Source organism: Vicugna pacos, chromosome 17 (genome assembly GCF_048564905.1).
Source record: "Vicugna pacos chromosome 17, VicPac4, whole genome shotgun sequence".
Taxonomy (NCBI): Eukaryota; Metazoa; Chordata; class Mammalia; order Artiodactyla; family Camelidae; genus Vicugna; species Vicugna pacos.
The window spans coordinates 50,237,060-50,249,562 of NC_133003.1; the positions used below are offsets into that span (position 1 = coordinate 50,237,060).

General features: G+C 44.4%; 1 protein-coding gene across 3 annotated transcripts in view; it reads left to right on the forward strand.

Moving 5' to 3' along the window:
• The window catches only part of SLC6A11 (solute carrier family 6 member 11), a 123,040-nt gene that overhangs the window by 91,657 nt on the left and 18,880 nt on the right, over window positions 1-12,503 (forward strand). For all 3 annotated transcript variants that reach the window (XR_012060785.1, XM_072941855.1, XM_072941856.1), the window contains exons 9-10: window positions 7,004-7,116; window positions 9,735-9,872. Coding sequence is in view for 2 of the 3 variants with exons in the window: in XM_072941855.1 (XP_072797956.1) it covers window positions 7,004-7,116; window positions 9,735-9,872 (251 nt within the window). In the remaining variant the exon portion in view is untranslated. The remainder of the gene's footprint in view (window positions 1-7,003; window positions 7,117-9,734; window positions 9,873-12,503) is intronic.

The window sequence follows — 12,503 nt, forward strand, 5'->3', positions numbered from 1 at the left end:
GAAACATATTCATATTATCAGCATCCCTGAAGAAGGAAAATACAACAGCAAAGCAGAGGTTAATATTTAAAGCTATAATCCAAGAAAACGTTTAGAAACAGAAAAAGAGCTGAATCTATATATTGAAAGGACTCCTTGGGTACTAGGGGAAATTACCCCAGAATGATCAACTCTAAGACATCCTAGTAAAGATACTAGCTTTCAAAGATAAAGATAAAATCCCCAAGGCTTCCAGACCAAAAAAAAAAAAAAAAAAAAAAAGATCAAATAACTTAAAAAGGCAAAAGAATTAAACTGGCACCATACTTTTCAAAACCAACATACCAAGCAAGGCAACTGTAGGGGAGATTTTTTTTTTTTTTTAGTTTACACAAAGAAATGTGAACCAAGGATTTAATTTCCAGCCACTTCTTCAAATGTTAAGGCTATAAAAAATGATTTTCAATATACAAGAACTTAGACTTCTACAATCATCTGTCCTTTGGAAGAATCTACTAGAGAGTGATCTTCATCTAATTCATTTAATGACTGGGAAACTTCAGGAAAAGAACTGATGGTAAAAACTTTAAATATGTATGCAAGTATACATATAAGACCAAAACAAATGTGGGGAAGAAGTGGGACTTGCTTTTTGTAGTGTAGAAATATGCTACGTATTGTTACAAAGTAGAAAAACCATTCAACTAAAAATTGGAAAGAGGAGTCAAGAGAAAACAGAAAAAACTCACTGATGACTGGGCAATAGGTGATGGTGAAGGATACTGGGGGGAAAACCTGGAAAGCCACATAGTAAGGGATTAAATAAGAGAACAAGGGCCTAAGAGCATTAAAAAAGATAAAAATATGAAGGTAACCATACAGTTAATTTTTATGTTTTAGAATAAAAACATAAACCTTCCTAAAAACAAAAGCAAAAAAAAATTACAAATAAAAGAGCAAAGAAAGCACAACTCATAGAAATACATATACAAAATATACATAATTATAAAATATATTCAGTTAAGACCAAACATATTAACCATACCAATAAATGTGAATGGCCTTAACGCATCTATTAAAAGGAAAACATTTTCAGCTTGTCCCAGAAAGTAAGACCTCCATATAGGCATGCATTGTTTTATTGTGCTTCACTTTGTTGTGCTTCGCAGATACTGCATTTTTTTAAAGATTAAATTTATGGTTTGTAGGGGAGAGTGTAGCTCAAGTGGTAGAGCGCATGCTTAGCATGCACGAGGTCCTGGGTTCAATCCCCAGTACCTCCTCTAAAAATAAATAAACCTAGTTACCATCCCTCTGCCAAAATAAAATAATTAAATAATACAATAAAATATAAAAACATAAATAAATTTTTAAAAAAATTTTTAAGTTAACGAAAAAAAACCCCAAATTGATGATCTGTGCAAATCCATGTCAAGCAAGTCTACCAGCACCATTTTTCCAAAAGCATTTGCTCACTTTATGTCTCTGTGTCACATTTTGGTAATTCTTGCAGTATTTCAGACTTTTTCATTATTATTCAGACTTTAATGGATGAGGAGTCGCTTCTTAGGGATGAGCAAAGAAAGTGATTTCTTGAGATGGAATCCACTCTTGGTGAAGATGTTGTGAAGATGGTTAAGACGACAGCCAAGGACTTAGAATACTACATACACTTAGTTGGAAACCAATGGGAGGGTTTGAGAGGATTGACTCCAATTTTGAAAGAAGTTCTGTTGTGGGTAAAATGCTATCAAACAGCATTGCGTGCTACAGAGGAATTGCTTGTGAAAGGAAGTCAACCCATGCAGCAAACTTCATTGTTGTCTTATTTTAAGAAATGGCCACAGCCCCCCCAGCCTTCAGCAACCACCTCTCTGATTGTTCAGCAGCCATCAACATTGTGTCAGGACCCTCTACCAGCAAAAAGAGTATGACTCGCTGAAAGCTCAGATGATGGTTAGCATTTTTTAGCAATAAAGTATTTTAAACTAAGGTATATACATGTTTTAGACATAATGGTAATGCACATTTAGTAGACTACAGTGTAGTATAAACATTACTTTTATATTTGCTGGGAAATCAAAAATTCTTATGACTTGCTCTATTGTTATATTCTTTGTTGTGGTAGTTTGGAACTGAACCTGCAGCATCCCTGAGGTATGTGTATGTATGCCTAAAACAAAACGATTCACAAAGGCTAAAAATAAAGGGACAGACTAGGGTAGCAGTCCTGATATCAGACAAGGTAACATTCAAGCACAAATGCACTAAGCATGACAAAGGATACTTTTTAATGGTAAAAGCCACAATTCACAGTGAAGATAAAATACAAAAATATATACACCAAAGAACACAGCAGTAATCTTTATGAAGCAAAAACTGCAGGAAATGCATGGAGACATAGATAGAAATCAACTAACAACATGAGGAAATTCTACTAAACATATTTACAATAAAAATGAAAGAATGAAAATAATTACAGCCCCTGTTCATAAACATAAGAAAAACAACAACAAAATGAACAAAAAGAAAGCACAAGGAAGGACATAGTAAAAATAAAAGCAGAAAGTAAAAAGTAGAAAATAGAGACACAGTAGATCTGGGTGGTTTTTTTTTAATAATTTAAAAATTAAATAAATTCTGGGTTTTTTAAAATAAAAATAGGCTAATCACCCAATGATAAGGGGGAAAAAAAAACAGCCACCCTAACAGCAAAATAAAAAATGACAAAGGGGAAAGAGCCATTGAAGTAGAAGACATTTTTAAAAATCATGAGATTACTTTGCAATCCTCTTTGCATATAAATTTGAAAACCTGGTTGAAATGAATATTTTCCTAGGGCATAGAGATTGCTAAAATTGACCCCATTTGATTTAGAAAGCTTAAACAGGCCAATTTCCGTAGAAGAAATAGACAAAGTTATGGAGGGACTACCCCACAAAAACCCACCAGGCCCAGGGAGTTTCTCAGAGGCATTCCACCAAACCCTCAAGACCAGGTAGTCCCAGTGCTCTGTCAATTATTCCAGAGCATTGAACGGAGAGGAAAACTTCCTAACTCATTATATGAAACATGTAACGTTGATACCTAAAATCAGATAGACAGTGCAAAGAAAGAAAGCTGCAAATCAGTATCACTCATGCATATTGATGAAAAAATACTAAATAAAACATTAGCAATCCCAAATCCAAAATATTAGAATCCAAAATCATACTAAGAAGGTAATATACTTCGTCCAAGTAGGATTTATTCCAGGAATAATGTAAAGTTGGTTTAATGCTAAGAAAGCCATTAATATCACACACCCTATTAACAGCCCAAATGAAATAAATCATAAAATTATTTCCAAAGGTGCTGAAAACTCTTTGAAAAAACTCAACACCCATTCACTATAAAAAGCAATAGTAGATGGAAATTGAAGGATATTCTTAAGTATGTGTACATCAAAGTTTAAAAAGCAAATACCCATAGTATCTTACCCATCATGTATGGAAGAAGAAGACAGAAGAAGATATGTGTGCTCGTTTTTGCAGAAGAAATATAAAAAGGAGAAACTAGAAAATAAACAGAATGGTTACCTACAGAGGGTGGGTAGAAAACGCACAGGAAAAGTGGAGGAGTTAAGAAGTAAGGGTGAAAAGGAAGCAGCCCTTCTCTGGGTGTATGTCTTTGTTAGCTCTGACTCTCAGGACCACAATCATGTTTCTTATACCACTGGAAATAAATAGCTACTTTTTGTAAGTGGAACCAAAATGGAATATAAACAGTAACAAATGAACTTAACTGTATTATAAATGAATAATAAAACCACATGGAAAAAAATAGGGAACAACATAACTCACATAAATGAATTTCAGGAAGCACTGTTTTGACTGGACACTGTAAGGTGGAAAACAAAAACTACTGTATCCTTGTTAGTACAGGAAAATGGGTTAGCAATTCTGTAACTATTATATGTGTACGTTAGGATTTAGCAAACAAGTCAATATAGATAATTAGAGGCAGGTTTTTCCACTGTCTAAGAAAGAAGTTACAAATTAGGAAAGTAGAGAAGCTAAAATGAACAGTATTAGAATTGGAGGTATCAGTATGGATTCATGGTTTCAATAGAAATACGGATAGATACACATTCATGTGCATGTATGCTTGTGTGGGTGAATATATGTATACATGTTTCCTGGCTTTGTGTGCCGGGGGGGCCTATGAGCAATGATACTCTAGCAGCAATGAGCATACCTTGTGGCCGTATCTTTGTTTCTAAACACCATTTTCCAATAAAAGAAACCAGAGCTTCTTGGAGAAGCAGTTGATTCAAGTGCTGGGACAGGACAAGCTGAATCTGGAACATTTTGTGATGCCCCTAAAATAAGAACATGCTCGTAAAAAGAATGGAGGTTTATCAAAAGGACCCAGGAATCAACCTGAAGAACTTTGCGATGGTCGAACCAGGGACAATTTGAATAGCAAAATAAATAATGACAGTATTGGATTGTGATCCCTAGAATAAACTAAATACCCAGGCGTCCATACCAGAAATAAATAAAAACTGAATAAATAAATAAATGGCTGTGGTCAGCTATTCCTTATAGAAGAACTCTAATTAATAAATGTAAAGGGAATGAAGAAAATATAAACCTACTAGGCAAACACCACAGGAATAACTGTTGCAGGCAAGATCCACCAATGGATGATAAAATTAACGGGTAAAAGTTTGACTTGGAACAGAATATTTTCATAGCCTCAAAGTATCTTCCCCAAGAGAGTTACCAAATACAAAGGGAAACATAATAACTTTACAGGGGAGAAGACTGGCATTCACCAACTTATTCAAATGATCAAGGTAAACATCACCTGTACTAAGATTTATTGTCATCGCATGTCCCCTAACATGATGTCCTGGAAAAGACACAGCATTGCTTCTGTAGTTTTATTACCAAAAATATGTATAACCTCTGTTTAATAATGCAAGCATCAGACAAACCCACACTGAGGAGCATTCTGCAAAATTATGACCAGTACTCATCAAAAATATCAAAGCATTGAAAGACAGGAAATGGCTGAGGAATTGTCACAAGTTGGAGGAGACTAAAAAGGCATAAAACCATGAAGTGCAGGATAGAATCCTGAATTGGATACTGGGACAGGAAAAAGGACACAAGGAAAAATATTAGGGGAATGTGAATAAGGTCTGTAGTTCAATTAATAGTATTGTACCAGCATTGATTTTCTGGCTGTTAAATATTGAATGTTTTTCCCTAAAATCAAAGCATAGATGTATGGTGTCTCCACTTCTGTTCCGTATGGCACTGGAATTCCTAGAGATTGTGATAGTTAAGAAAAATAAATAAAAAGTATTAAGATTGGAAACTGCCTTCATTCGTAAACAACATGATTGACCACATCAAAAATCTTAAGAAACCTGCAGAAAAAAGTACTAAGGGAACTTAGTAAGGTCACAGGATAGAAAGACAATAAACAAAAATCTATTGTATTTTTTATGTGCTAGCAACAAACAATTGGAAAATGTTAAACTTTTGCTTTTCACAAGACAATTTTAAAAATGAAAAGGCAAGACACAGACTTGGAGAAAATATTGATAAGACATCTCTCTCATAAAGGATTCATATCCCAAATATATAAAGAATTCTCACAACTCAGTAAGAAGGACACAACCTGATTGAAAATGGGCAGAGAATCAGGAGGCACTTCATGAGTAGATACATGAACGGACAATAAAGCTATGTGAAGATATTTCACAGTGTTAATCACGAGAGTACAAATTAAAATCATAGTGACATAACACTTCACACCCGCCATGATGACTGAATTTAAAGGACTGACAACATCAAATGTTGGCAAGGATGTGGAGCCACTGGAACTCTCAAACAGTGTTGGTAGGAATGTAAAATAACACAGCTGCTTTGGAAATCAGTTTGCCATTTCTTAGAAAGTTAAACGTATGATTACCATATAACCTGGTAATTCCACTCCTATGTAGGGTATACAAAGCTAATCTATGGTGGGAAAAAAAAAAAATCAGACCAATGGTTGCCCAGGGCAAAGACAGGGAATGAGGGTGGAGAGACTGCAGAGGAGCCCCAGGGGACAATGGAAATGTTTTGTTTCTTGATTGCAGTGCCCGCTGCCTGGGTATACCCACTTTTCAAAACCCATTGAACTGAACACTTAAAAGGAATGCTTATGGTAGGTAAATCAGACTTTAATATGGCTGTTTTTAAGGTGAAAAGACAAATGATTAGAATGAATCCTTATGGAACAGTTACCTTTTTAAGTGCTTTCGGTGTTCTGCATGATCTCACTGAATTCTCAAAACCACCTTATTAGGTAGGACTCCATTGTCCCCACTTTCCAGCCGAGGAGACCGAGGTAGAGCTCACAGTAAAGAGCAAGGATGTGAGCCCTTAACTACCGCGCTCCAGGGCTTGAACCTCACAGTCTCTTCCTTGACATTAATTATTAATGACATTTATAAAGCTCATCCTGAGGACGTACTCACAAGCCTTCGATCTGGATCAGCCAAGAGAAGTGAGTGTGGACCTAGGAGATGAGGGGAGGAACCCAAAAGAAGAGGCGGCCTGGGCTCCCAACTGCCTGCATAGGAATCATCAGGTGACGAGTCCTTGCCTCACCCAAGACTGACTGAATTAGAATCTCTGGGGTGGGCCTGAGGACCTGCACCTTAATAAGAAGGCTCCCATCCTCCCCCCATCTTCCCAAGTAAGAAGAATAGAGACAGGTCTGTGCAGAAGAAGGTCTGGGAGTCCGACCAACCTGGGCTTGACTCCTGACCCTTCCAGACCCTTGCTTACCTCTCTGTGCCTCAGCTTTCTTGTCTGCAAATTGGGCATCATCATGGTAGCAGCAGCACCGACTGGCTGGGCGGTTGCCGTGATCTGAGTGAAAATTAGTCACAGCACTGGCACAGGGGAAGCACTCAACACTTGTTGGATTAAAGTAACAATTGAATGAGGCCCAGCGCTTTCTCTCTCTCCTTCCTCTCCAGGCCCTGGTCTGGCCTTTATTGCTTACCCCAAGGCCGTCACCATGATGCCACTCTCCCCACTGTGGGCCACCCTGTTCTTCATGATGCTCATCTTCCTGGGCCTGGACAGCCAGGTAAGGAGGGGGTGGCCACATCGGTCCTCAGTACCACCACCAGCTCCCACTCCCCGATGTCCCACCACCTGCCTCTGTTCTCATTGTCGCCTGTGGGCCTCTCCCAGACTCCCCATCCCCTTGGCAGTCTGCCTTCCTCAGTGGAGGATGTGTAGTTAGAACCAGCAGTCTATCTGTGCCCATTTTCCTTCATCTCCACACCGATGCATGCACCTACATTTTCTCACACTGTAATTCACCCTGGCCCACTCACCCAACCATCCTCCAGTCCTCTCCTTGGTTTTCCAGCCAAAATCCTGGGGCTACCAGGCTCTCTTCAGCCCCAGAAATCTTCACTTTGCCCCTCTGCTTCAACGTGGCTGGTTTCCCTAAGAGCCCCGAAGAAGGTCTTCTAGCCAAAGCCAGTCACTCTGCCGTCAGACATGGGTCTGTCTGCGAGGTGCTGCCCGCTACCTGTGACCTTGTGTGAGTCACTTAGCACCCAAGCCCTGTGGCTGGCGTGTCTGTCAACTGCGCCAAGTCCAATTCCTTCTCCTGGATGGTTTATCAGAAGCTACTAAGCCGAGCTGTGGAAGCACCGGGTGTTTTTGCTGATAATCGGCCCTTCTATTATTTTGCGCAGAGGCCTCAGGAGGGATCGGCGGCTTGTGTGTGACAGTGACAGGCCTGCCTCCTCTGCAGAGGGACATGGGGGCTAAGCCGCAGCTCTGCGAGTGTCGGGGCTGAGCCAGGCCAGCACTAGGGCTGAGAAAGCCTGTTTGCAAAGAGGGCTGGAGGCCAGATGTCCAGCACAGAGGGTGGATGGCTGCCTGCTCACCCTCAAGTGTGGATGGCACTTCTCTGTGCTTGGACTGTGTCTTTACTTCTTAATCACGTAACGCATGGGCTGGGAGGCTCCTTATACCATCCCCATTTTACAGAGGAAGAAACTGAAGCTCCAAAATGCCAGGTGGCTTGCTGGGCCATGCACCAGGTCTCTGTGCCTGTTGGCCCCTGTGCTCTGATGTCTCTTCAGGTCAGGTGCTAAATCAGCAGCCTCCTCCTGAATCTCCTTCCTTCCCTGGGGACCCGCAAGAAAGGATGAGTACAATCAGCCTTGCCGCAGAGGCAGGGCAGCCTGGAGGCTAGGAGCCCAGGCCTTGGAGTCAGACAGGACTGGGTCTGAGTCCCAGCTGCATGACTCTTAACGGCTGTGTGACTCTGGACAGTCACTTCACCTCTCTGCGCTACAGTCTCTTTGCACAGTAAGGATGGAAATACCTTTCCCAAGGAGGTAGAAGTGAATCAGAAAGGATTTGGAGCCAAGAAATGGCCCCAGGGAAGGGGGCTGTCCCCACATGGTGACCTCCCTGTGCCGCACAGTGGTTGCAGCCCAGCCTCTGGAACAAGGTTACCTGGTTCAAATTCAGGCTCTGACACGTACTCTCTGTGGGACCTCAGAGCAAGTTGCTCTTATGCTTCCGTGTCTTCATTTACAAAACGGGGATAATATAGGGCTTAACACATAGAGATCAAATAAATTAATAATTAAATAAATTAACTGTTTAGCAGTGAGTCTGGCACATAACAAGGACCATATGTTCACCATCACCATTATAATTATTATTAGTCATTTATCAAACATTTTCTGAGCATCTCCTCTATGCCACTGGACATAGACGAAAATGACATGGCCCCTGCCATCCGGGATCTCACCTTCTTGTAAGGAGACAGTTAGAAGCAAGCAGAGGTCCCATGGGATGAGGGGTAGGGCCTAGGCTTGGAATAGAGTCGGGGGTCTGTTCTGCCCGAGTGGGAGGCAAGGAGGAGCAGTCAGGAAAAGGCTCGTGCAGGAGATCTGCCTATAGTGCTGGGAGAACCCAGGGAGGGGGTGAGGGGTGCGCTGTGATCTTTGGGCTGGATGTTGATGGGTGAATAGGAGTGCGACTGATCCCATATCTGGCCTGTATCAGCATAGCGGAAGCAGATGCCCAGTGTCTCAAGTCTGCCTGCACAGTCTGGCCGGGCGCAGAGACTCACCCAGCCCGAACACAAGAGCTGAATGTGGCTCACCTGACTGCCTCCACCCAGCAAAGGGGCATCTGCCCACCCAGATGCCAAGGGCAGGGGAGCTGTCACAGTCCTGGAGGATGAGCACGTCACGTCCCACCCTCAGGGACTGACCAGAGCCTGCCACCAGCAGAGCACTCAGCTCTCAGGATGGTTATAGAGACTCCCGACTTGGCCCCAAGGCAGAAGCTGGGTCTCATTTAAGTCAGTGACCCCAGGACAGGGCCCAGCACGTAGGTACGTGACAGGCAGCATGAGGGAAAGGCGTTGTAGCTTTAGAGTCGGGAGACCTCATTTCAAGTCCTGACTTCTGCCACTCCTTGCTGAGACACGTTGGGCAGGTTGCTTCCCCTCTCTGAGCCTCAGGGTCCTCATGCATCAAATGGGCTTCCTGGAGTGCTGTAAATGCCGGACTTCTTGTTTTTGTTCTTGGGCCTTCTTCGTTGGTGTGAGGAAGTGTGGGAATGAAGGTGAGGCTTGGTGGGAGGGAAGCCCAGGGTTTAGGGCTGCTGTGCTTGCCTGAAGCCAGGGCCACGAAGGGCTCACACCACCGTATCTACCCTGTCCAGTTCGTGTGCGTGGAAAGCCTTGTGACGGCCGTGGTGGACATGTACCCCAAGGTCTTCCGGAGGGGCTATCGGCGGGAGCTGCTCATCCTGGCCCTGTCGATCATCTCCTATTTTCTGGGCCTTGTGATGCTGACGGAGGTGAGTGATGTGGACACAGGTCAGTGATGTGAACAGGGTAGCACAAGGTTCAGTGCCTAAGCTTTGGGTTCAGCGGGTCTGACATCAGATCCCAGCTGTCACGTTGACTAGCTGTGTGACCTGCCAGGTCTAGTGCTCCTCAGGGACTCAGTTTTCTCATCTCTGTAATGGGTTTTTGTGAGAATCCAGGGAAAGTTTTTATGAAGCCCTTCACACAATGTCTTGCATGTGTAAATACTCAGCTAAAGGTCTCCACTGTCACTGCCAGAGGAGAACAGAACTCACAGAGGGAAAGCCTGGGTTAATCTAGTCATTGTGAGAGTCTCGATGCCTGGGCCACCCCTTACAGTCACTTCTGGGTGAAGGGGACAGTGTCCCTATGGAACCCTTGACTGGTTATGGTTATTGGCCTCAAGTTCAGAGCAGGCTTTTCTGGGGCACCACTGAGAACAGACACACAAGAGGAAATCGGGCACCTTCAGGCACTATATGTTCCAGCCCCAGCCCTCCACGTGTACCCTCTTGTCTTTGCCGGGTCTGTGAGTGAGGAGGGGTTCACCATGACCCCCAAATTAAGACTGCCTCATAAAACCACGTTTCTCCCCTCCTGCTGCCATCCTGTCTAATAAGTACTTTCTCAAGTACCTGGGGAAGGTGAGATTAGATCTTTTTCCACATACTCACAAAATTAATTTATTTAAAAAGACAAAAACAAAAAAACAAAACAAAACAAAACAAAAAAAACCCCTGTTGCCTAGAGACAAGAAGAGCTTTTGTAAGAAACATGGAAAAAAATGAGGGATTTCAGACTATGTCCAAGCCACTGGTGTGATACTGAGGTTGGTCTGTTGATCCTTCTCATCCTCCACTTCTCAGCTCAAATGTCACCTCCTCCTGGAAGCTGCCTCTGCTTCCCTCCCCCCACTAGCACTTCATTCTAAGCTCAGCCCAGCCTCCCTCTGGCTGTTACAATGACCTGTCTGTTCACCTGCCTCCCCCACTGGGCCCTGGGGTCCTTGGGTACTGGAGCTGGCCTTGCTCGGCTTGGCACCCCCAGGGCCTGGCACTGGGTGGGCTCTGGGGCGTGGCGGCTGGTGTCATTACTGCTCCTAGTCATTGTCACATTAATGGGTGTGGTAATCAGCATCTGAGCAAAGGACTGTACTGCATTTCCCGTTTCCACCTGGCCTCTCGCACAGAAAACGGCACTGCAGTGAGCAGGGCTTCACTGGGTGCTGATTAATCACGCAGAGTCGAGTCTTGTCACTTACAAATTGAGGGGTTAACCTGATGCCTTAAAGAGGCTGCTGGGGCTACAAGGAGGGCAGGCGTCAGCGGGGCGCCCCTGACTTGTAGCAGGTGGGCGGAGGGCCCTCCTGGACATGCCGCCCTGGGTGCCCCCACCTCACAGAGCCTTTGTGCCCCCACCCCAGGCCTCGGGTCTGCCCCGGGCACCCCAGGCCCATCAGGGAGCCAGCACTGTGCCCTCCCTAGACTATGAGTCAGCAGACACAAGGCCCCACAGGCCAACCTCTCCCTCCACGGAGGCGTGTCTGTGAACCAACACACCGGGGACGTTCAAATTGCCAAATGGGCCGTGTCAGCCTCAGTAATTGCTGGCAGGATCTTCTCCCTCATTTATGCTCATTTAAAGCTCGGCTCTAGGGAAAAAATAGTCCTCAAATGTCTCATTTTCCACCGAGGCAATTTGGTGGTGGCCGAGGGCGGGGGCTCTGCAGCGACGCCTGGGTCCAGGCCTCAGCCCGCAACGGGCTAGCTGGGTGACCTGCCGCCAGTGTCCTCACCACCCCGCGCCTCAGTGGCCCCACATGAACACTGAGGACAGCAGCAGTGCCTAACCTGTGATCACACTGGGCACAATCAGCCAGGCTGAGGTGTGGGAAGCGGTTAAGAAAGAGCCGGCACTTGGGGGGCACTACAGTAGGGCTTCCTTCGGTTTTTTCTTTTTTCTTTAATATACGATGTGCTGGGAAGGAGACCCTCGGGAGAGCAACCGGAGGGCCAACTCAGAGTAACTAGGAAAGCCAGGCCCCCCGCTGCTCCTTCTCACAGACGTGAATGCCGCCTTGTCCAGCACAGAATGGGGGGCCCCTGGCCAGATAGGGCCCAGAGATGTGCTGTGTTTCACCCTCGCCGTGGTTTTTTAAGAAGACAAAGAATTGACCAAAATTAAAGAGAAAGATTTCTTGAGAAAATCTGGATTTTTGACGACTTCCCGGAAATCTGCAGGTCCAGCTGCACCCAGGCCTGCATCCCCCAGCAGGAGTCAACCACAGTTGTGTGGGGCCCGTAAACTCCTGTTAGCCAGAGTCCCCACCACTCCCAGGCGTCACACACTGGGACCACTTGTATCAGCACTGAGGTGTTCCCCCTGATCTGGCTGAAGAGATGAATGAGGAAACAAACAGCCCCTGGGTATGTGGTCTCACATGATGGGAGGAGACCTGGGGGCTGCGGGACCACGAGGAAGAAGCTCCATTCAGTAACTGCCCACGTCAGACACACAACGAGGATGTACAGGGTTAGTCCTGGCCTCTTAAACAACCCCCACTTCCCCCATTCTGGCATCAGAATGCCCCCTCTGCCGGCTGTCCCTCCCTTTTGCACTTT